The sequence below is a fragment of a genome, unplaced genomic scaffold (assembly GCF_019419815.1).
Source record: "Pyrus x bretschneideri cultivar Hongxiangsu unplaced genomic scaffold, Pyrus_bretschneideri_v1 Contig1, whole genome shotgun sequence".
Classification (NCBI taxonomy): domain Eukaryota; kingdom Viridiplantae; phylum Streptophyta; class Magnoliopsida; order Rosales; family Rosaceae; genus Pyrus; species Pyrus x bretschneideri.
In genome coordinates, this window is record NW_025999390.1 from 7031865 (window position 1) to 7054756 (window position 22892).

The following is a 22892-nucleotide window of genomic DNA, read 5'->3' on the forward strand; positions in this document are numbered from 1 at the left end:
TAAATACTTCTTGAGATTTTTTGTGTTTTCACAAAATTCAAAGGGCCATGTGAAAAATTTAACGGGGTGTTAGTGTAATTTTTAGAACATAAAAGATTTTTTGTGACAAATACGAAAAACCTTAAGGAATATTTGTAATATCAACCGGTTACAATAGAGCCATAATTTAATGTGTCTTGTTTCTCTAAAGTAACACAAACATTTAAGATGAGATGACTCGGCTATTAGTACTATAATATCGTTCTTTATTAACAATCTTAAATTCGACTCTCGAAAAATTATAAGATTGATACAAATTATTAGCCAACTTCCTCACCTGAAGTCGGTGTACAGTGTACACAGTTAACTCAAATCCTAGGACGCGTGAGACATCCACAACAAAAAGCAAAAACGAAACAAAGGGAACTGGCTTCTCTGCCCTTCCATTTTCTATACACTCTTATCCTCTTTTATTTGTATGATTACGGTTAAATCACGTCAACATTTTATATTACTATTGTTTTTTGTCTTATTATTTTTATAAAAAAATCAATATAAAATGTTAATTAAATTTAACCGTAACTGCACAAAATAAGAAAAGATCAGAATGTATGAGAAGTGGAAGGGCTCAGAAGCCGGGTCGACACGTGAGACAGCAAAAGTACAGAACACCCAGACAAAATGTCGAATGTAAATTAAATTGCATAAACAACGAATCAGGAGCTCCGAACTCGTCGGTCCTCAGCCAATTAGGTTTCTCCACGTACTCGCACCCTACAACTTTAGACCGGGCCCCGCGGAACCCTCCGGCGTCTGATATTTAAGTGTGATGCGCTGCTTCTCCCTCCGCAATTCTCTCCCGCTGCATCGGAGGAGAAACCAGACAGGTTGTTGTTCTGAGGGGTAGAGAGAGAAACAACAACGGGAGGGGTAGAGAGAGAGAGAGAGAGAGAGAGAGAGAGAGAGAGAGAGAGAAATAAACAGATAAGAGGCTAATAATAAAAACGAAAATTTAAGAGAGATTGAGCGGTAGAAGGGCGAGATTGTCCCTGACCCCTAATCAGAGTCTGTGACCTCCGGCAACCTCCCCTGCCGGAATAACTCTCTCTTCCGGCGCCTGTCGCTTCCGGCATTCCTTGTCTTTTATCATATCCTCTTCATCGGTTGTAGGACTCGGGTTCGTGGGCCCCACCATTCTCTTTTGTTTCATGTTCACATTGTTTTTTTCTTCCCATGCATGCATTTGCTTAATTTCGCATGATCAACTCATCATTTGCATTCCAATCCCATGTTGTTTTTGTTGTTGATTTTGATGTTTGTGTTTGCATTATGAAAGGAGAGAAGATTTTTTTTTTTTTACCGCATACCAATCTACAATCTACAATGTGTATTTATTAACGCTAAATTAATATTTTAGATACCATATGATATTAATGAATCCAATTGTCCTTTATACCAGCCTTACTCTTTATACAACACTTTTGAAGCTTATTTGGAAATTCATTTTTTTGTTTTCTTTGACATCATCATTTATCCTCACCTTCCTCTTTATACAATATACTTTGGAAGGTGATTTTGGAAATTCTCTTTTTTGTTTTCTTTCACATTTGTGTCTCTCTCACACAGACTATAACAATTTGACTGGCCATTACTCATTACTTACCAATCAAACAAACTTGCAGCAGAAATGGAGAACATCAGAAGTCCATTCAAGGGAATAATCCAAGATGTCAAAGGAAGAGCAGCATGCTACAAGGAAGATTGGATTGGAGGACTTTGTTCCGGTGTCAGGTAAAAATTCTGTAATTTCATAACTTTACTGCTCCGTCTGGTAACCATTTTAGTTTTAGTTTTTAGTTCGAGTTTTTTATTTTCCATTTCGTTTGGTTCAGTCTTTTCCATGCATTGCAGGATATTGGCTCCAACTTTCTACATTTTTTTCGCCTCCGCACTTCCGGTCATTGCCTTTGGGGAGCAGTTGAGTAGGGATACAGGTATAACATTTGCTGATAAGAACTCAATAATATAGCATTGTGTGTTTATAATTTTTGGTTTTCTAGCTAGTTGAGGTTTTTAATGGAGGGAGCCTGAAATTTATGTTTGTGTGATTGTAGATGGAACCCTAAGCACAGTGGAGACATTGGCTTCTACTGCTTTATGCGGTATCATCCAATCACTATTCGGCGGGCAGCCTTTGCTGGTCTTAGGAGTTGCAGAACCAACCGTCATAATGTATAACTATCTGTACACCTTCAGTAAAGGACGGCCGGAGTTGGGGACCAAGCTCTTTCTAGCTTGGACTGGTTGGTACGTGAACAGCTGTCCTTATCTATTTTTCCAAGATTTTCGTTGTGCCCTTTCGCTATGTGTCCAGAACTAGATTTTTGATCTTGTTTGCTTACTCTTATGTCACAGGGTTTGTGTCTGGACAGCATTATTGCTGATTCTTCTGGCCATTTTCAATGCATGTACCATCGTTACTAGATTTACTAGGATTGCCGGGGAACTTTTCGGGATGTTGATCTCGGTTCTTTTTATCCAAGAGGCCATCAAGGTTTGTGGTGTTGAGTTTCTTGGAAAATCAGAACAAGTGTCGGATCTTTTGAGTAGACTTTAACCCCAAGTAAATGCTTATTTGGCAGGGAGTGATTTCTGAGTTCAGTATTCCGAAAGGTGAAGATCCAAAGCTTGAGGAGTTTCAATTCCAATGGCTCTATGCCAACGGGTTGCTAGCAGTGATTTTCTGCTTCGGTCTGACTTTCACTGCCCTTAAGAGCAGAAAAGCGAGATTATGGTGGTATGGCTCAGGTAATGAATTCGGAGGTTGCAATTCGATCATTTTGTGAAAGATCATTGTACTTAAATGGTTTTGGTTATACTTATCCTTTCCTTTTTTGGGCGATGGATGCAGGATGGCTCCGAAGTTTTATTGCTGATTATGGGGTTCCTCTTATGGTCTTGGTGTGGACAGCACTGTCCTATGCTTTACCTGGTAAAGTTCCACATGGAGTTCCTAGGAGGCTTGTTTGTCCGTTACCCTGGGACTCTAAATCACTCTACCATTGGACAGTCGTCAAGGTATTATTAGATTCAGCGCGCGTCTGATAATCATTTCGTTTTTAGTTTTTGCCCTTGACCTTTAGCTGGAATCAAAGGCTTGATACAGGAATAATAATCCATTTCCCATGTTTAAATTGCAGGATATGCCAAATGTCCCTGTCATGTATATTTTTGCTGCCTTCATACCGGCTGTGATGATAGCAGGTCTGTACTTTTTTGATCACAGTGTAGCTTCACAGCTTGCACAACAGAAGGAGTTTAATCTTCAGAAACCATCTGCATACCACTATGACATGTTTCTCTTGGGAATAACAGTATGTTTTCCAACTTCAAATCTTCTTTTCCTTTTCCTTTTCGTTTGTAACCTATATGTTTATAACTCTGCTGCTACATTTTCAATGCTGCAGACATTGGTTTGTGGGTTGCTTGGACTTCCTCCTTCAAATGGGGTTCTTCCGCAGTCCCCCATGCACACTAAGAGTCTTGCTGTTCTAAGGCGTCAGGTGATCCGAAAGAAGATGGTAAAGAGTGCCAAGGAATGCATGAAACTAAATGCAACCAACTCTGAGATGTTTGGAAGGATGGAAGCTGTGTTCATAGAAATGGACGGCGGATCTCCTCCACATGTAAGTGCTCAAAGCTTTCCTCCGTCATTTGTTCTATTCCATTGTCTAATCATAGTTTTTCTTTCCTTGCAGTCCAAGGAGTTGGAGAACTTAAGGGAGGCTGTGATGAAATCTGATGATGGAGGAGATTTGAAGGGAAAATTTGATCCAGAGAAACACATTGATGCTCATTTGCCTGTTCGGGTTAATGAGCAAAGAGTGAGTAACCTGCTGCAATCACTCCTTGTGGGAGGCTCAGTATTCGCAATCTTCGTAATAAAAAAGATTCCTACCTCAGTTCTTTGGGGATACTTTGCCTACATGGCGATTGATAGTCTCCCAGGTAATCAGTTCTGGGAGAGGCTCTTGCTACTCTTCATCAGCCCTAAACGACGTTACAAGTAAGTCATTCTAAAAGTTTCAATAAATTGCCATGAATGTTTATGTAGTAGCTTATCAGGATCTCGATTCATCTTCTAATTCTGTCATTTTCTTGGACAGGGTTTTGGAAGCTTCTCATGCTTCATTCGTGGAGTTAGTACCGTTCAAGTACATAGTTGCATTTACACTCTTCCAACTCGTATACTTCCTGATATGTTTCGGGGTGACATGGATACCTATAGCCGGAATATTGTTCCCACTGCCATTCTTCCTTCTCATCAGCATAAGGGAACATCTGCTACCTAAGTTCTTTCATCCTGCCCATCTTCGAGAACTTGATTCTTGTGAGTGGGAAGAAGTTTCCGGTGCTCCACATGTAAGTCTCTTGTACCTTCTTCTGGCTTGTATGAATGTGTTTAAAGGATTCCAATTCATGGCATTGAAATGTGTGAGCAGGAAAAAGTACCACCCGAACCTGGAAACGATGATGGTACAGATGATTTCTATGATGCTGAGATATTGGATGAGATGACAACAAGCAGAGGAGAGTTGAAGCTCAGAACCAGCTTCAGTAGTGAAGAAAGGTTTTCACATGTAAGAAAAAAAACCCAATTCATTTCATCCGTCTTTATTTTAATCACTTTTCGATCATTTTACACTTTTCCAATCAGTTCAATGATGCATTTCAACGCAAATTTGTGCAGGTGCACCCCGAAGATGTTGCCCGAATTTGACGATACAATCTATTACGATCAGAGTATAGATAGATTGACACCTGAGCTTGTCCTTGTCATGATATGATTGATCTCCTCAGCAGAGGATTGTTAAATTACAGAAAAGAAGACTAAGGATTATGCCTAGCTTGGAAAACAAGTAATATATCGAGAAAATCATATGCGGATTCCGCGATGTTTTTTGGGCAAATTAAGGGACAAAGGGTAGGGAAGAGGAGGGGGATATGTAAAAGTTAACTGGAAGAGTTAAGGGGGATTCAGGAGCAGTTGTAACTCTTGTAAAATTTCACCGAGGAATGTAATTTTTTCCCTTTTTCTTTTAGATTTTCACTTTTTATCGGTTTTCAATTTTTACAAAAGCTTGTAGTTAAAAATCATCAATCAGATAAGGTGAAATCATTTATATTATCATCTTCTTTTTTGTTTATGTTTGGGATTCCCTATTTAAATTTCCTTCAAGTGAACTGAACCTGGAGAGTTTTTTTTTTCAAATGATTGTATACTAAATTATTAATATTTTTGTTACATAATTATGATAATAATTATAGACATGCCATCTGGGGTATAATTTTCTGCTTCTGCATCATTATTTCTCAGAATCACCAGCAAGAACAAGATGATCACCGTCTCTAACAAGCTCTACATCTTCAACTTCAGCACCGTCTTCGGTTAAAACTTTGGTGGCCGTAAACTGGAATTTCTTGGCACCAAGGTCAAGTAGTTGTTGAAGGGAGTCAGGCAGAAGCACAAGCTTTGCAGCAGTTTTGCCTTTTTTCGGGCAGCTAAGTGTCACTCTGGCCGGATAGCTGTTCCTATTCGTGCTCCTTGCCAAACTACCTGTAGATGCGACAATGTCTCTATCTTTCTCACCTGCATGTTTTCAAATTCACCTTGTCAAAACGGTTCATCACGTAGTGTTTGAAAAATTCAAGGTACGGTAAAAGGCCTCCATTTCTAGTAGGTCGAGTAATGATGCACTCGGGGCTTTTTTACTCATGATTTTCTGGGGATCCCTATGAAACAGTATGTGAGTGCTTTTCGAATAGAAAAGTAAGAACTGGAAATTATAGCATCTTACTAAGAATTTACAGAGAAAATTGAAGATATATGCTTACCAGTATTAGTATTGGCAGCTGACATGAAACCAAACAGTGAATTGCGAAAGATTTTATCCATTCTACGAGTATTTTCTGATGTCATATCTGAGTAAGATGGCCTGCCATCCCGTGCGTAGGGAGCTAATGTAGGCTCACTCCTGAACTTCCCAGGGCGTGATAGTATCAGATCCTTTGGCATAGGAACAACAGTTGGTTTCTTACTCTCCCATTTGTGCTGAAACAGTTCCATTATTTCTTCGTGTCCCTGATGCTCTGCCAAAGCCCTAGGAGTCCATCCATAGCTATCCCGCTTGTCAGCCTCAGCTCCTTGTTCCAAGAGGAACTTAACTATCTCTACATTTCCTTCACATACCGCCGTGTGAAGCGCTGTAGTCCCATTGCTCTTGGGCAGTGTTACATCACCGTTATACGTGACAATGTCTTTAAGCAGCTCCAAGTTGTTTTGCTCAACAGCAGCACAAGCAAAATTTCCCACATTGCCAGAATTTATCTTCGCTCCGTTGTCTAAGAGAAGTTTAATCAAAGACTCATGCTTCCCTGATATTGCTTCCCATATAGGAACATTTCCTTCCGAATCTGCATGCAAAGTAATGAACAATTGGTTCAGCGTAATGTTCTCACACCACTTTTCATATAAAAGTTCACCTAAATAGAAGCATAGCACACCAGACTGTCTGACAAGAGAACATGTCCGTACCTTGTATATTGGGATCTACTTCATACTCTAGGAGTAAAAGGGCGCAGTGTTCATTTCCATTAGATGCTGCAATGTACTGTTGAAACAAAAAAGAAAAAAACACACACAAAATAAGCACCAAAGTCGCAAATTCAAAGGCTATCGGGGACAAAATCGTGTCTGTTTGCGCATATAAAGATCGGGTATGCGCACCATAGCTGTTCGTCCATTATTGTCCATCTCGTTTGGATCTGAACCCCTCCTGAGCAACTGATGCAGCAACAAATCATCACCTCTCTGTGCAGCAAAGCATAAACTAAGAGGCAGATCCATTTTACCGCTAGCCAGCACATGCTCTATGTCCCTCAAAATTCCTTCTGCCAGCGGATTCTTCATTTCTTTCAAATGCTGCATCAACAAAATATATGTACATGCATAAGAAAGACTGCAAAACACTGGTATCGAAATGCTGATTCCCAAATATTAAAGACTACCAAAAAATGACTAAAGTAACTTACATACCTTAAGAAAATTGTTCATGATTATCGTTCCATCTCCAACATTTGCTTGAACAAGATTTAAGAAAGCTGTACGGTTCAAACGCAGAAGCTGGGAGAGTCCTTTCGTCCTAACTGTGACCATTTGAGGCCTGTAACAAAGCACACCTATTTCACCAACAACGTCTCCTGTCTTTGCTTCATGAACAACCTGCAGTCATTCAACAAGAAGTCCATTAGTCATAGACAAAGCACCAAGTTTATGTTTTAGAAGACACGTTCAACAAAGATTATCCTTAAACTTGCCGGTGTTGCTCCATTCCTATGCATAATAAGATCCTGTTAGCAAGTTGCAAGAATCAGAAGCTAGTTTTCCAAATAAAAAGAAACCGAAGAGTAAAAGAAAGGCAATAGGTGCCTTGTGATTCAAGCGCAAAGAGTGAGTCGTGTGAATGCTGTGTTTCTAATTAGTACCACAGAGCCAGTAACCACGATATACATGTCAGTGGGTGCTTCATTCTGCAAGATTACATCTTCTTTTGGAGGAAAATATTCAGCCTTCATCTCGGAGACCTTAAAATTCAACCATGAAATAGAAGTTAAACAAAATTGGCTTCTTACATATAAGATTGCAGGAGAAACTAGATGACATTGCGGTGTATCAAGCACTGCCAATTAGTACGAAATAGTGTAACTTAATAATTACCAATTGGAAAAGGAGGTCTCTTGATACACCCTGGAACAAGTAGACACTATCAACAAGTGGATAGAAGAGATAGTGAGAGATGCTAGATCGAATGGCTTTAGGGAGTGCATCGAGAGCTTCTTGCTGCTGCAGCCCTTCTGAATTCGTTCTGTACTTCAAACACAAATGAGCAAGCATCTGCTCGTGCAGGTGATCAGGTATTTGGTTCCTATGTGCAAAACTTGTCGCAGCTTGAATACTATCTCTCTACAGTCCAAAAAACAAGCCCAAAAAAAGAGGAAACCAAAACATGAAAACCACTAATACTTGCATACTTGTCAGAACAATGAAGTTAATATCTACAATTCTTAAGTTAAAATTTACATAATTTAGTAGTAAGAATTATAATATTAGTGTGAAAACAAAGAATTGAACTTACAAATTGTCTAGTTCGAGCAGTTCCATGGACAATCAAGTTGGTCATGTTTCCGATTAGGTAAGCTTGCAACCCAACATTGAAGAGCATATAGAAGATATTGAATGTCATCTCCTGTGAATTTACAGGATGAAAATCACCATAGCCTGTGGTTGTTAGGGTGATTATGGACCAGTACATTGAGGTCACGTACTGGTCCCATAAACTCAATTGTTGAAAGTTTTCTACGATAAGCCCAAACCATGTCCTTCTTGGGTTAGGATAATGCGCAGCAAGGAAATAGAAGAAGTAGTCGGCGCAATGAACTGTGAGGAGAGTAACCTATAAGCACATCAAAAGCCTGATGATCATGATTATACACATCAGTTATATTAGACAATCACCTCTCTCTATAAAAAAAAATGACTAGATATTAGTCAAAAAGTACTCACGAAAATAAGTTTGCAATATCGAACCCAAAAGTAGCTATAGTTCCTGTCCTTCTCCAATCTAGAATATCAGAGAAAATGATCAGATCCTGTAATGAACATGAAAAATATAATCTGCATTGCCCTTGGATTAAGCTGACTTCGAACATGCATAAATTAACCAATGATGAATTCAGTTCAGAATTCATAAATAAATGCATATACATAATAAGACTGCTGTGAAGGGAACTTCCATTTATGTAATTTGTACCTGGAAATCATTGCACTGAATCTTCGGAGACGCCAAAAGCGGAGGATATTGAAGTATCCATAAGTCTCCAGAGGAGGAGGCAGAACACGCTGAGCAAGTTCCCAAGGGATTGTGGAGATGATGTCAAGGGCCAGCCAGGTTTTGGCATATCTCAGAGCAATGATCTTGTGGTTGTCAATGAGGAGATAAGTAGTTTTATCAAGGTAGGCTACAAAGAATGTCAATACAATGTCGATAGCGAAAAGTGCATTGACAACATTATCAGCTATGGAAAGAGGTCCTTTTGCTCTGTCCAAGAATCCAAATTCAAAGGGACACACCCAAGCAGTGTAAAAAACCAGCAATATAAGAAATGACTGCCAAAGTCTGCAAATTAATTAAAAACCAAAACGAAATGTTATACTCGAATTATGTTTTCTTTTTTTTGGTAGGACGATGTTCTAATTTGAGAAGTGATCAAACTCAGGTGCAAAGTACACAGCTTGACTAACTGACTTAACTCACATCGCACAATTATTAATAAAACCAATAATGGAGCTACAATTAGAAATTTAAAGTCCCCAAAACAAACAAAACAAAAAAACCCTTGAACGATTGAAACATCATTAAAAGAAGAACCAAACTGGGCAATAAATTCTAGTTTGTGATCTTATGCCGCCATACATGTGCACAAACACCACCAAAGATATTCAAATACATTCTAAATTTAAAACTTGCCACAAGCATTTCATATCGAATCAAAATAAATCACCCCAATTGATAACACGCAAAACCAACCAGAAAAAATCGACAAATTTCTAGAGAGATTGATTATCACTTGTAATAATAATTAAATGGGGAGATGATAAAGCGGCAGAGCTTGTGTTTGGGACGGTTTCGAGCAGTGGCGCCAAGAGACGGCAAAATGCCATTACTGAGGCTAAACTGGCTGGCATGACTGCTGTCGTCCCTCGACATTTGTTCCGCCTTCTCCTGTTCTACTCCGCCATACCCCTGCCCGCATACTAACATCGACATTGACATTGACCCCTTCCTCATCATTACCACTCCGATCAGCAGTCATCATCTTCCATGTTTCCCTCTCTAGGAACTCACTTTTCCTCTGTCTTTCTCACTCTCTCTAAGATTTAACGCAAAAGTTCTCCTCCTTGGTGTCAGCAATGTTGGACAAAAGTGTAGACCCACCACCGGAAGAAAAAGAGAAGCAAAGGAAGGAAGCAGCTAGCTCTCTCTCCCTGCCCCTCTCTCTCTCTCTCGCTTTCTCTGTGATTTGTATTCTCTCCCGGACGTTACGTGAAGGGATAGACTCTTGTGTGTTGTGTTGTAGTGTGTACAAACGTTACACTACGCCGGCTCAAGGACCAAGGGCCAACTTTGATGATGTGGTGCATGAAACAGTGTGAGACAAAAACTAACTACTCAACCCTAACTAGGAATTTTCAAATTCATATCCTAATTATTATTATTAGACTATTCCTTAGTACTAACAGTAATTAAGGATTGAATCTAAACTAATCCATCGTACATTTAGTGATTTACATACCACTACTATGTTTCACATGCACGTTTCTTTGTCATTATCTATAACGAATGATTAATTTTTTGATGTGAACGCTATAGTGCCACATGTATTATATGTAATATTATGACATAATTATGTCGTCAATCTATATTATAACATGTGGCTTAATAATGTTATATGACCTCTCAATTGAAGCTCAACGTCTAAGCTTTAATTTGATAACAACTAAGAACTTTTAGAAAGAAAACCTTAACATCTTAGTTTTAGATATATGGAGAGACAGTGAACGAATGGTCCTCTCATCAATATGGAGTTTATGTGTAAACAAATTACATGCCAACTGCCAGGTAAAACATATATTCTTTATAGTTACCCTAGTTAGGGCCTGCGCTTTGCCACCTATTTCTTAATGGGTAGTGCTATCTACACATTAATTTTTACTTCTTACAAATTCCTCTCAATTTTCGACTGTCGAATTGAATGAATTAAAGAAGATCAATGACAGAAAATTAACATGGATGTGTAAAAGGTAAAAATGAATGTGTGGATAGTACTATTCTTCTTTAAAACTCTTATACAATTGGCACATTTTCATGCTATTTCATACTTTGTGGTACAATTTGTGGCCCCCTTATTTTGGTTGACCCTTATTTTGGTTCATGGTTTCAGCCGTGGCTTCGTGCCAATTTTTCAAAAAAAAAAAAAAAAAAAAAAATGTTACAACGCCAAAACATATGAGTACACGAAATGTAGTTGACCCTTCCAAGGCTAGATAATGCTTGTAAATTTTATGAATTTTGATTTAGTTTGCGGATAATCAAGCACCGAGAAGAAATTCATACAAAAACGACTTAAATATTTAACAAAGATCTCCATAATTTTAAAATCTTATTTACTTTCATATACATGTGTATTTATTTTATTTTTTCTGAAATGTATTCATTTATGGTCAAGATTATGATTATTTGCATGAATTAGTAATATTACGTGGCGATATAATCATCACACTAAAAATAAAAATAAAAAATCTTATATGCGATTGGAGAAGCATATAAATAATACATATGCGGAAGGAATAAGAACCTGAATTTTGAATGTGAACCAATGCAACAATGGTATGTCAATTTCACCGTTCTTTTTGGTTTAAAGCATCGATCGTCTATAAATTGGAGTCCATCAATTTGTCGTTAGACAGGTTCTCTACAGGGTTAATTTTAATTACATTCAGTGATCTTACATGAGCCAGGCAGACATCGAATATGAACAATTTCAAATAAGAAATTGGATTTAAGTTTAGATTAACAGATCTAAAGAATGGTTGATTTCAATTTTTCAATTCAAGTACTAAAGAGAAAACACATAGAATCCAAACAAGTGGTTTGGTCTGAAAGAGAAGAATGCGAATACGTCTTGGTGGTTTGAAAGTGTAAAAAAATAAAAAATAAAGTAACAAGGTCATCAGCCTTTGGTTCATCTTGTGTTAGTGTTTCAAAGGCCGTCGTTTGGAAATTTTTTTGTTAACAATAAACAAATGAAAGCCCAAAATGACGTAATTTAATTTGTTCAAAAATGACATAATCTTATACTTGCATAAAACCAGCATCTAAGCGATAATTACCAAGTAGAATATTAGTCCAGCGATGTTTCTCCTCTCAAAATTAGAAATGATAACAAGTTCGAATGCTTCACCCGGTCACATCTTGTGGATTAGGTAACAAAATGAGTAATTAAAAAATTATAGATTGCAAGAGTAAGACACAGTAATAATTTGATTGCGTGGTGGCAAAGTGTAAGGATGGAAATCTTTAAATCTTTCTCGTTCTTCTGGCTTTATGTTGCTTTGGTGCAGTTTTTTGTTTGAGATGTGCTATCTACACACCTAATTTTACTTCTCACACACCTTTGATAATTTCTGTCCATTGATCTTCTTCAATTCATCCAATCCGATGGCCGAAAATTAAAAAGATATGTAAGAAGTAAAATGGGATGTGTGGATATCATACCCCTTTTGTTTTATATAGTTCGGTTACGGGCCAGGGCCACCATGGAAAGGACTTCTTTGTTAGTTCCTTAGTAGGTCTTTGTGCATATTTACTACAAGTTTAGTTTCGTTGCCTGAACTTTTTTATTAGTTTTCCTCATTCTTCAGCTGAAGTTCATGTTGCATGGGTCGTCCTTTTTGTAATGTCTGTTACATTTTGTTAAAAACGATCACATGCCTTGCATGTGACCTTTTGCTGTCTCTAAGAAATCTCACGTGTTATAGGATGGAGAACTCGAAAAGTTATGAGCAATAGTTTCGACAGGGAATTGAGAGCTCAATTCCTAGGTTTTAGAAATTTGAATAAGAAATTCATTGTTGGATTATTTATTGATTGGGAATGCACTTTCGTGATTGATTATTCACATGGCGACAACCTTTCGGTGGCCTAGAGACCATCCGAAATACAGTAAGCCCTCTTCTTTCTTTTTTTTCTTTTTTTTTTTTTTTTAACAAATGGCATTATCTACACTAAAGGGAGTGAGGGAGTGGATTAAGCCTCACATTGGGCTAGCCATAATAATGTGATTCGAATTCACTTTTGGAGAGAATCAAACCTAAGACCTCACTTATACGTGAAGAGGAATGTCACTAGATCGTATTACTAAGTGAAGGGGATGAGGGAGTGGATTATATCTCATAAATCCTCTTTTTTTTGTTTATTTTAAATTTTCCCATCTACAGGGAGAGGGAAACAAGAGGTAATGGTATAACAAAAGGGAAAGGCAAACAAGCAACACAAAAACCAGCGCGTGTGCTTTAAATTTGAATTTGGGATGTATTGATGACCATAGAAGAATTTGTTATGTATGTGATGTCTAGGTTTCAACTGAGAAAGACAAAAGGATCCCGTCTTCGATTGCAAAATGTAAGGGAGTAGGGAGATAATCTTCACATCCACCTTTATAAAAAAGAAAAAACAATGGAAACCATAATGGGGATAAAAAATGGGCATAATCAAGGGGATCACTGCTGTTGTTTTTGGGACTTTATTTTTGTAACATGAATCATGTCTTGTGTGGTTGAAGAATTGGGACTCCATTTTGTGGGGTAAGTTTTGTATTTTGGTAAGGGTGGTACTTTTGATGAAGTTGTTATGTTATTTGATACTTTTGGTGATCTTATTTTAGTACTAATATATTATTATTATTATTATTATTATTATTATTACTACTAGCATTTGCTTACATACTTTGTGTGTATGAACACATTTTTTTAGAAAATGAAAAGTAGAGAGGGAGAGAGAGAGAGAGAGAGTGTGTGAGAGATAGGTTTTTGTTTTTGGTTTTTTTTTTTTTTAATTTTAAATATTAGAGATATTTTAACATCACCTTTAGGTGAGGCTTCAATAAAAACAGTAAAGTTTGGACCTGTGAAATTACATTATTGCCAATCATTTTTTTTTTTGTGTGAAAAAAGATTAAGTTGTCTTTTCACCTTCATTTGGTTGACAAAGAAAATTTCATTAATTAGTAGAGTTTATTATTATTATTATTATTATTAAACTCAATAATTGTTGAGTTGTGCAGGTATCAACAACTAGCTAGATCATAGATCAATAAAAGACAAGACTCCTTAATTTGAAGGCAACACTAAGTTGCTAACTCACTTGGCTGCCCCCTCCTCGTCTTGTGCAGTCATGAGGGCAATGATCCCATGCCACCGAGAGACAGAGACCTTTACAATGGAGACCTTTCAGCATATGAAATTCGTATTAAACAGGAAAATTTTCAAATGATAGTTAGAAGTAGATATTGCATCATTTTAGGAATATGATTACTCTAAAATAGGATGACGGTAAGGTTCTAAAAGACCTTAGGTGCTAGTCGAGCGGTGGGCTGGAATCTAACACTTAAGCGGCTAGGCGGGAGTCTAGGCGAATTTAAGTAAATTTATTATCTATCATGTAAATTAGTGTTTGCTTATACTTAAAAAAGAATATAATTGCATTAAGATACATAAACTGCAAAATAATGACATATAGATTATGAAGCAATATAACATAATGAAAACATGAGGAATAAACATATAAAGTGTGTTCATCTAAGTATTTAACAAGTTTCTTACAATCTATTAAAAAAAATGCAAAATGAAAGTTATCTATTTTCTGTCTAAGTGAGAGTTACGACCTCGGCAGGTGCCTAAGCAAGTTTAGGTGCCCTTTCTTAATTTTCAAACGCCTAGGCATTAATCAAGTCAGTGAGGCGGTGCTAAGGGGGAATTTTTAGAACAGTTTAATCCATGACCAGACTTCTGAAGTATTCGTATTCTGATTCGTCTTACTCTCGTCCTGAAAAATATGGTCCCACACCACATATATAAACGAGAAGCATATTAAAACTTCTATCAAACACTCAAGAAACCGATAACGAATTTGGCCCAAACTAAACCCGAGAATGTGGCCTTTTCCAAACACTTTTAAGAGCATAAGGTAACTATTACAAAGTCTCAAAAACAGCATAAAACAATTTTATTACCATTTCTTACAAATAAACCTCAAAATGAAACTACAAAGGTTCCAAAATCCGGAACAAAGGTACAAAAACATCCATTGTACATGGTGTTGTCAAAACAGCTACAAAAACATCTAACGTCTTTCAAAATGGTCTTCTACAACCCTTCATATACACCTAAACATGTCAACTTCTCGCCCAAGCTGATCTGAAGAGGAAGGGAAAAAAGAGTGAGCTACAAAGCTCAGTAAGCAACATTATTTGACATGAAATGATTCGAATGCATAATTAAATGAGTTTGGTTCAAGAGCTGTAGTAGAATTAACACAAGAATTAAATGAATCAATAAGAATACAAATAGCTTTTGTAATTCCTCATTAGTGAATCCAATGAGGCATTATTTTCATGGTGCTTACATGGGCCTTATATCAATGATATATTGTAGATACAACCTTGTTGATTTGTTTTCAACAACCTCCTCCAACGATCCATTTTATTAGAGATTGGATATCGTTAGACTAACTAATCATGTGCGTCTGTTTACCTTGTATATTCTTATGGAGCCCCTTGTGAGCAACTATGAAATCGTCAAAAATATGCACTTAAGGGTCTATTCTCCTACGATCACACAACCTTTTTGGAAGGCAAATCTTTCTTTTATTTCGTTTTTATGTTTGGAAAAATAGATACATCCACTTTTCTGCTTTAATGATACTCATTCAAATTTAAATGCTTTAAATATGGTTTAAGAATATGCGGAGATTTCTTGCTCATATTGCAGACCACCTCCACACCCAAAGGTAAGTAACTATTCGATGCTCCCGGCCCCTCTATGAATTAAAATATGGTTTAAGAATATTATTAACATTCTCGCCAGTATATAAGAGTGCCCTGCTATATGATAATATATAACTTGCAAGCCTCAAATTCTACCAACTGAGGAGGTCTTGAATTTCTGGTAAGCTTTTCTTGCACATATTTATTTATTATTAAAGTCTGGATTTTGTAAAAACACAAAGACTTTTTAGACGATGTTATAAGGTATATTATTATTTGTTTCGTCTATGAAATTCATGTAAGCTAAAATTTGAACCAGGAAAGGAAGACGATAATTGGATTTCAAATAATTGTGAATCGTTTGCTGCCAGGAGATAATTTGGGTAAAATTTAATTTAAATTGTGCTTTCGTATCAATTACATGATTTAGATTGTTTTCGAACTCTCAAGTATAAATATAGGAATTTTCGTTGTGAGTTTACGCGGTTTGTCTTCTTGCTTCTGCTTTTTTCTTTTTTCTTTTTTTTTCTTTTTCTTTTTTTTTTTTTTTAATTGTGTGTGTATACATAGATCCTCATGTTTAGTTATGTTAGCCAATCTTATACAATCTATTAAAGGACTGTTAAATCTGACATGCACCTTGCACGCAAGAGGATAAAAATGTAATGCCATGAACCTCGTCAACTCCGTCTTTGGTAATAATTTAAATCCTTTGTTTATTTTGAGAATTGTAATCCTAAAAATTATCATGCAGCTGGATTTGCAATCCAGCAGATAGATGTCTGCAAGACTATCTAGCGCAAAATAATTTTGAGGCTTCATCATTTAATGAGTTTACATGGAATTACATTTTTGTCTCACTTTTAACGGATAGTATAGGATTAGCTAACGAAGATAAACACGGGAACCAAATTGATTTTGGATGTAGATTGAATAAATTCCCTTTTATGATTTGATTTGAATTGATGTGTCCATATCATTTAGTTTAAGATAATTTTAGAATTGGGGTTTTTGGGATTTTATTCAAATTCCCTTTTACTTTTGTTTCGTTTGAATTCACTGCCTACTTGTACAAAACGGATTACAACAATAATCGTGTTGTCACTTTGATGCATTATCTACATTTGTACTGAATAAAAATTGTCTTCCCCTCACATGTTAAATAAATGGAAAGTTGGGCTTCCATTTGTCCTCATGTTGACAACCACCCAATCCAGAAGTAAGAATTTGTTCATGTCTACTATGTTATCGTACTAGCTAGCCTATATCTTCTGATATCAAAATGCAATTCGTGAGTTGGGGTTTTCAATTGTATTAGCCAGGCCATTTCCTAAATCAAATTGATACAACATTCATTTTGTTTGCCGTCAAGATGCGTGGTGCATAACATTAGTACTATGGATTGTAGGTAGCTACTTGAATCACGACATTAATTTAATATGGCCCATTAAACACGTTCTGCAAAATCATATTGAAGAAAAAATGGTTATATATAGCCAGCCTATCATTGTGCTATCGTCAAAGAAAATTTAATTTTCGTCGATCAGAGGAGAGCAAGTAATATGCATTGAGTTTTCTTAGTCGTCTACAAGAGGCAAGTTAACCGTACAAACTTGTTTGTTTTCAATTAACCACTTTGGCCTAATATATAGATGGTATCAAGTCATTTTCATTAGTTTTCTTTATTTTAAATCTTTTGTTTATTTTGAGAATTGTAATCCTAAAAATTATGTGCAACTGGATTTGCAATCGAGCAGATAGAAGTCGCAAGACTATCAAGAGTGAAACTATTTTGAGGCTTCGTTGTTGATCATCTGATTTCAAGTGCATTTAATGAGTTTAGATGGAATTACATTTTTGTCTCACTTTTAACGGTTTTTTAACGGATTGTATAGGATTAGCTAATGGAGATAATCACGAGGACCAATTTGGTCAAATTGAGAACATAGAGGCCAAATTGACCGATGAAATAAACACCAATACCATTGTACCTAACATTTAAGCCAAAAAAAAATACAAAATCGTTTACTATTTTCCTTTGATTTTGGATGTAGATTGAATAAATTCCCTTTTATGCTTTGATTTGAATTGATGTATACATATAATTTAGTTTAAGATAATTTCAGAATTGGAGTTTTTGGGGTTTTATTCAAACTCCCCGTTGCTTTTGTTTCGTTTGAATTCACTGCCTACTTCTATAAAATGGATTACAATAATAAATGCGTTGTCACTTTGATGCATTAGTTGAACTGATTGAATGGCTATCGGTTAACTTTATCTACGTTTGTACTGAAAATTGTCTTCCCTTCACATGTTAATAAGTTGAAAGTTGGGCTTCCATTTGTCCTTGTGTTGATAACAACCCCTCCAGAAATAAGAATTTGTTCATGTCTACTATGTTCTCGCACTAGCTATAGCCTTCATCTTCTGACATCAAATTGCAATTTTTGATTTGGGGTTTTCAATTCTATTAAGCCAAGTCATTTCCTAAATCATATTGATCGAACATTCGTTTTGTTTGCTGTCATGATGCGTACGTGGTGCATAACGTTACTATGGATTATTGGAGTTTTGCAATTTTATGAAATTGATAGCTTGATTCAGTTACGGTGTGAATAAGAATGATTTTTACGCAAGTTTTTGCCTAGTTAATACAAATTTGTAAAAGAAAATTATTTGATAGCTAGCCTTTGAACAATGCCAATGCAACGAGAATTACGTGTATGATTATGTTTTCATCATAAGATGTTCGCAAACTCCCCGAAGGATATGAAGTTGCTTGAACGGTATGGAATTTTCGAAAAACACCCAAGAGAAAAAAAAAAAAAAAAATTCCACTTCATCTATCAGAGGATCAAAATGATCTGCAGTCATATTTTCTAACGTTCAGCTCCAAAGGAAAACCGCAACACCTCAAAAGGCATCTGGCGGGGTTTTTTTTGTTTCTTACTAAAGTTTGCTCTAAGTATCTTAGTTGAATGTGTGCCCAATGAAAGATTTGAATCAATGCATATAACGATCTCAGGCGGTAAAATGGAAGGAGTCCATGCAGCTCCACATGACATAGAAAACCCCAAGGATCCATTACAAGAGGAGTTGGATAACTTGTAGTCTCTATAGGCCCACTTCACCATGGCAAGGAACATTTAAAAGCCATGGAAGAGCACAAAAAAAGGTACCTGCGAGTTTTTCTAAGGCGAACTGGGGTAAGCTTCTCTGATTATATACAAATGATAAAGGAGAAAGAGGGAAGGTTGCGAGGTTGTTATGCAGAACCCATTGAGTTTGGCAGTGATGAATTTGTAAGAATTGTTTTAGTGGATGTCGCCTTCGTCATTGAGTTCTTATTGAGGAACTATTCCTCAGATTATCGACAGGATGAAGATGATTACATATTTAACAAGCCTCAGATGTTGTGCGATGTGCGTCCGGACCTGCGGTTGCTTGAAAATCAGCTGCCCTTCTTCATACTTCAGGATCTTTTCAAAAAACTGTTTCCTTCTTCACATCAGCTGCCGTCGTTTCTTGAAATTTCCTACTATTATTTCGGAAGCGAATTCAATAGCAAGGGAAAAGAAAAGAAATTTAAACAAATATGTTCTTCTGGAGAAGAAGTGCAACACTTTGTTGATCTGATAAGAATTCTATACCTACCGGTGGAACCAAAACCTGAAGAGGGGCTTAACAGCATAACCGTACCCAACGTGACAGAGCTAGTCCAGGCTGGAGTCCAGTTTAGGGTACGAACAGACAGCAGCGATTTATTTGACATAAAATTCTCGGATGTTTTAATGTGGTGCTCACCGATTTCGAATCCAGGCATCCCCACTATTGAGCCATAAAAGCACCAAATCTTAAGGAACACTCCTCAAAAGTTAATCCACATAAATTACTCAAAAGCTAGACACTCCTTTGCTTCATGTTGAAAAACCCAACCTAAATTATATATTGACACAACAAGCAGAAAAGGTCACAAAATTTTGTTCTTTCCTTTAATTTCCCCGTTCTTTCCTTTATCTCATTCTCCCTTCAAATATCTCCCAACCTTAATTAATTTTGGTTCTCAAAAGTTTGTACTCCCCCCCCCCCTCCTCCTTTATATAGACTTAATTTAGTGATATTGTTATGTTTAAGCCAAAATAAAAAAGACACATGTAATCCTCTCTATTTAGTGATTAATTTTCTATTTAGGATGCATGTTGAATTAGGGATTTACGATTTAGAGTTTTGATTGTTTCTGGATTTGGATTTGGATTTGGATTTGGGTATATATATATATTGGATTTACATGCTTAAACCTATATAGTTTCCCAGAATAGCCTCTGATCAATGAATCACAAAATAGCCTCTGATATTTGAACTCGAATTGTAAGACAATCGTTGCTTAAACATGTATCCCGTGTACAAAAAATGAGTTTCCTCTATATATGTAACCACTCTAGCCTCAGCCCCTACACACTGCTGTTTCCCATACAAACTTGAAAAGCCCAAGAGCCCTGGGGTCGAAACCATATCCTCCTCGTTTGTTCAAAAAAAAAAAACAACTTTGAAAATCACTCTCACTCTCTATTGCTGAAAGAAGAAGAAAAAAAAAAAAAACCCTTAACATATGAAACCACAAACATGTTTTGATTGAATAAAATTATTTTGATCAATGGAAGATGAAATCGACGTTTCGGAAGCTTCACAGAAGGTAAGACTTCATATTTTTCATTATTTTAGTGATTTCAGCAACATCGGCATGCTTATAGCAGTAAACAACCTTACTAATTAACATGAAATTATGAGACTTGATTGTGACAATGCTTATTAATATGTCAGGAGATCAAAAAAGCTGAAGATAAACTTGGCCTTTAATCCTGGATTACCAATGCACCACCAAATTGGGAAAAATATTATTTCGGATTTCGTTCTATTCTTGATTTGAGGTTCGAATAAAAGCTTTGAAACAAGACAGTGCACATCGGGGAATTCGTAGTAGATGTTCCCAAATCATAATACAACGTTAATCATTCAATACAATTCAAGAATAATTGTTAGAAAGCACATTAATCATTAATCGGTTTGTACAACAAAGATTTAGTAATCATAAATCAAGAAAGATTGAAAAAAAATGAGCAAAGAATCCAACAAAGACGAGAAAATTTTAATCAGTTTATTGAGTAAATTTACTTGTACAGAGCCAGCGAATTGAAACGGTAGCCGTACTTAATGCTTTGAGTTCTGGATTTCCCACGCCATACCACACCAACAAAGAGCGGGGAAATGAGTGTTGTCAGACTATTGGTATAAGAAGAAGAAGAGTTTATTTGGTTTGATAATAACAACGCAATGTTGCTTCTCTAATCAACATTTGGTGTGGCGTGGAAGAATTTTGACTGGTTCTTGCTGGAGAAGGGGGTGAACCAAATAAAAATTGTCACAATCCGTCCCGATTTATTTCATGAATTTTACGAAACGGAAGGTTAGTCTCGTAATTTCACTTTGGTTTTAAAAATGTGTTTAAAAGGGGTTTGTCCGAGCCCAAACCCTTTCCTGACCCAAACCTAAACCCTTTGGATTGAGGCCCTTGGGCCATTCAAATAGGGCCTTCGGCCCATTAACCTAAAACCCCTAAACCCAATCCCTTTTTACCCCAAAACCCTTTAGGTCTTAGGAACCACCCCAGGCCTTGGGCCTAGGACCCTTCGGCCCAAACCCAATGAGAGATCTGGCCCAACCTTGGGCCCGATCCAGTTGGAACCTTCCAAGGATATTTCTGGAACATTCCACGGAATATTTTCAAGAAATATTTCTGAAATATTCTTTGGAGTATTCCCGTGTTGACTTTTTGTTGATTTTTTCGAAATTTACCCGGGATCGTTCTTAGGGTAATTCGACGTCTTGAATTCGTTTTTTATGTTCGTTTTTCCATATTCAATCATTTGAATAGAGTTTCATTAATTGGACCCTTTATGTGCTTAGGTGCATTTATTGTGGCGTTTTCGTCGTCGCTAGTTTGCGTAGCTCTTCGACGGCAGAGTATCTGTGAGTGGATCTCTTCTAAAATGCATATTTTAATAGTAAAAAAGTATACATAAAATGCATGATTTAATGATCACGTTTTAGATAACTTTTTGTGAGTAAATTAAAGATTTCAATTTACCTTTTAACATATAAGAGGGAATATAATGGTGAAACATTTTGGGTGTTACTGTAACACTACATGTGGTATTATTAGTCTATTCTTGTTTTCAGCGTCTCCATCCAATTTGAATGCGTTCCCTAATTATCAATATTATTTGACTGAAATATTTGTAGTTTTTAGTTTTTTATTGAAGTTCTTGATATTAATGTAATAATGTATTTCTATGTAGGTTATATATTTTTAAATTAAAAATGAAATTTGTAGTTATTTATATTAATAAAATTTTAAATAAAAACCATAATTTATGGGATTAAAAATATTAAAGATGAATTATATATGCTCTTCAATGTATTTTGTGTGTGTGTATACACATACATGGGCACGTTCATCAAAATTAACCAAACAATTATTGTACCAAAACGTGAGTACATTTTTCAAAAACACACAAAAAAAAAATATTAAGCTTAATAATATTATTAAATTTATTTTATTAAACTTGACATTGATACATTCTTAAATCAAGGAAATAGAATGTACTTATATAAGTTTAAAAATGGGATTAGAGAAAAGATTGAATGAATTTTATATAAAACATGGGTGCATTTTATATTTAAAAAAAGGGTACATTTTTCATATAACAAATTGGTATATTTAAGAATGGGTACATATAAGATTAAAAAATTGAAATTCTTTTTGTAAAATTTAATGGGTACAAACTTATTCTAATTTTATTTTTTATATTTTGGAAATGTTTGAATTGAAAATTAATTAGGAGTTTAATAAGAGTGTGAGTATTAAAACTCTAAATCAATATATTAGTGATAGGGATTTTGATCAAAATCTAAAAACTGATAAGGTCTTAATCAATAAACATTAGAAATTAGGGACCGAATATTAATTTTTTCCTTTATTTTATAACATGTTGATTAGGGTACCGAAGATATTCCACTTAAACTCGTTAACGACCAATCCCTCTTATAACATGTGAGTATGATGAGGATGTTTCACTTAAACTCGTCGATAAACAATCTTATAACACACAGATTAGTGTACAGCAAGAATGTTCCACTTGATCTCTATCGGTAAAGCCATTTATAGTAACAAGATCACAGAATATAGGTCA

General features: G+C 36.1%; 2 protein-coding genes and 1 pseudogene across 3 annotated transcripts; 2 read left to right on the forward strand and 1 right to left on the reverse strand.

Annotated features, from left to right (window-relative positions):
- Positions 1 to 731: 731 nt before the first annotated feature.
- On the forward strand, positions 732 to 5259 carry LOC103927569 (probable boron transporter 6). Of its 2 annotated transcripts, XM_048582670.1 has the most exons (13): positions 802 to 1156; positions 1662 to 1770; positions 1891 to 1973; positions 2094 to 2286; positions 2395 to 2533; positions 2622 to 2787; positions 2891 to 3057; positions 3180 to 3353; positions 3447 to 3665; positions 3738 to 4045; positions 4146 to 4401; positions 4482 to 4619; positions 4730 to 5255. In XM_048582670.1, the coding sequence occupies exons 2-13, from the start codon at positions 1667 to 1669 to the stop codon at positions 4757 to 4759; spliced, it is 1977 nt and encodes a 658-aa protein (XP_048438627.1). In that variant the 5' UTR covers positions 802 to 1156; positions 1662 to 1666; the 3' UTR covers positions 4760 to 5255. The 2 variants fall into 2 exon arrangements, with proteins under 2 accessions (XP_018498148.1, XP_048438627.1); XM_018642632.2 differs by having other exon boundaries at positions 732 to 1156; positions 3447 to 4045; positions 4730 to 5259.
- A 67-nt stretch (positions 5260 to 5326) lies between these two features.
- Positions 5327 to 10155, reverse strand: LOC125476483 (potassium channel AKT1-like). Its single transcript, XM_048582675.1, has 12 exons — positions 9667 to 10155; positions 8850 to 9215; positions 8603 to 8660; positions 8175 to 8492; positions 7757 to 8002; positions 7525 to 7623; positions 7357 to 7389; positions 7076 to 7261; positions 6767 to 6961; positions 6575 to 6650; positions 5875 to 6453; positions 5327 to 5629 (listed from the first exon to the last, which is right to left on the reverse strand). The coding sequence occupies exons 1-12, from the start codon at positions 9888 to 9890 to the stop codon at positions 5346 to 5348; spliced, it is 2664 nt and encodes an 887-aa protein (XP_048438632.1). The 5' UTR covers positions 9891 to 10155; the 3' UTR covers positions 5327 to 5345.
- A 5629-nt stretch (positions 10156 to 15784) lies between these two features.
- Positions 15785 to 19723, forward strand: LOC103927600 (annotated as a pseudogene).
- Positions 19724 to 22892: the final 3169 nt, after the last annotated feature.

What these genes read in the sequence shown, in the direction of transcription:
- LOC103927569 (XM_018642632.2), top strand. Translation starts at nt 1,667, where the DNA reads ATGGAGAACATCAGAAGTCCATTCAAGGGAATAATCCAAGATGTCAAA. An exon ending in GCAGTTGAGTAGGGATACAG is followed by an intron (nt 1,974 to 2,093) that starts GTATAACATTTG and finishes GTGTGATTGTAG; the next exon opens with ATGGAACCCTAAGCACAGTG. An exon ending in TGTTTCTCTTGGGAATAACA is followed by an intron (nt 3,354 to 3,446) that starts GTATGTTTTCCA and finishes TCAATGCTGCAG; the next exon opens with ACATTGGTTTGTGGGTTGCT.
- LOC125476483 (XM_048582675.1), bottom strand. Translation starts at nt 9,890, where the DNA reads ATGATGAGGAAGGGGTCAATGTCAATGTCGATGTTAGTATGCGGGCAG. An exon ending in GATATTGCAAACTTATTTTC is followed by an intron (nt 8,493 to 8,602) that starts GTGAGTACTTTT and finishes ATGTGCTTATAG; the next exon opens with GTTACTCTCCTCACAGTTCA. An exon ending in CTGCTCGAACTAGACAATTT is followed by an intron (nt 8,003 to 8,174) that starts GTAAGTTCAATT and finishes TTTGGACTGTAG; the next exon opens with AGAGATAGTATTCAAGCTGC.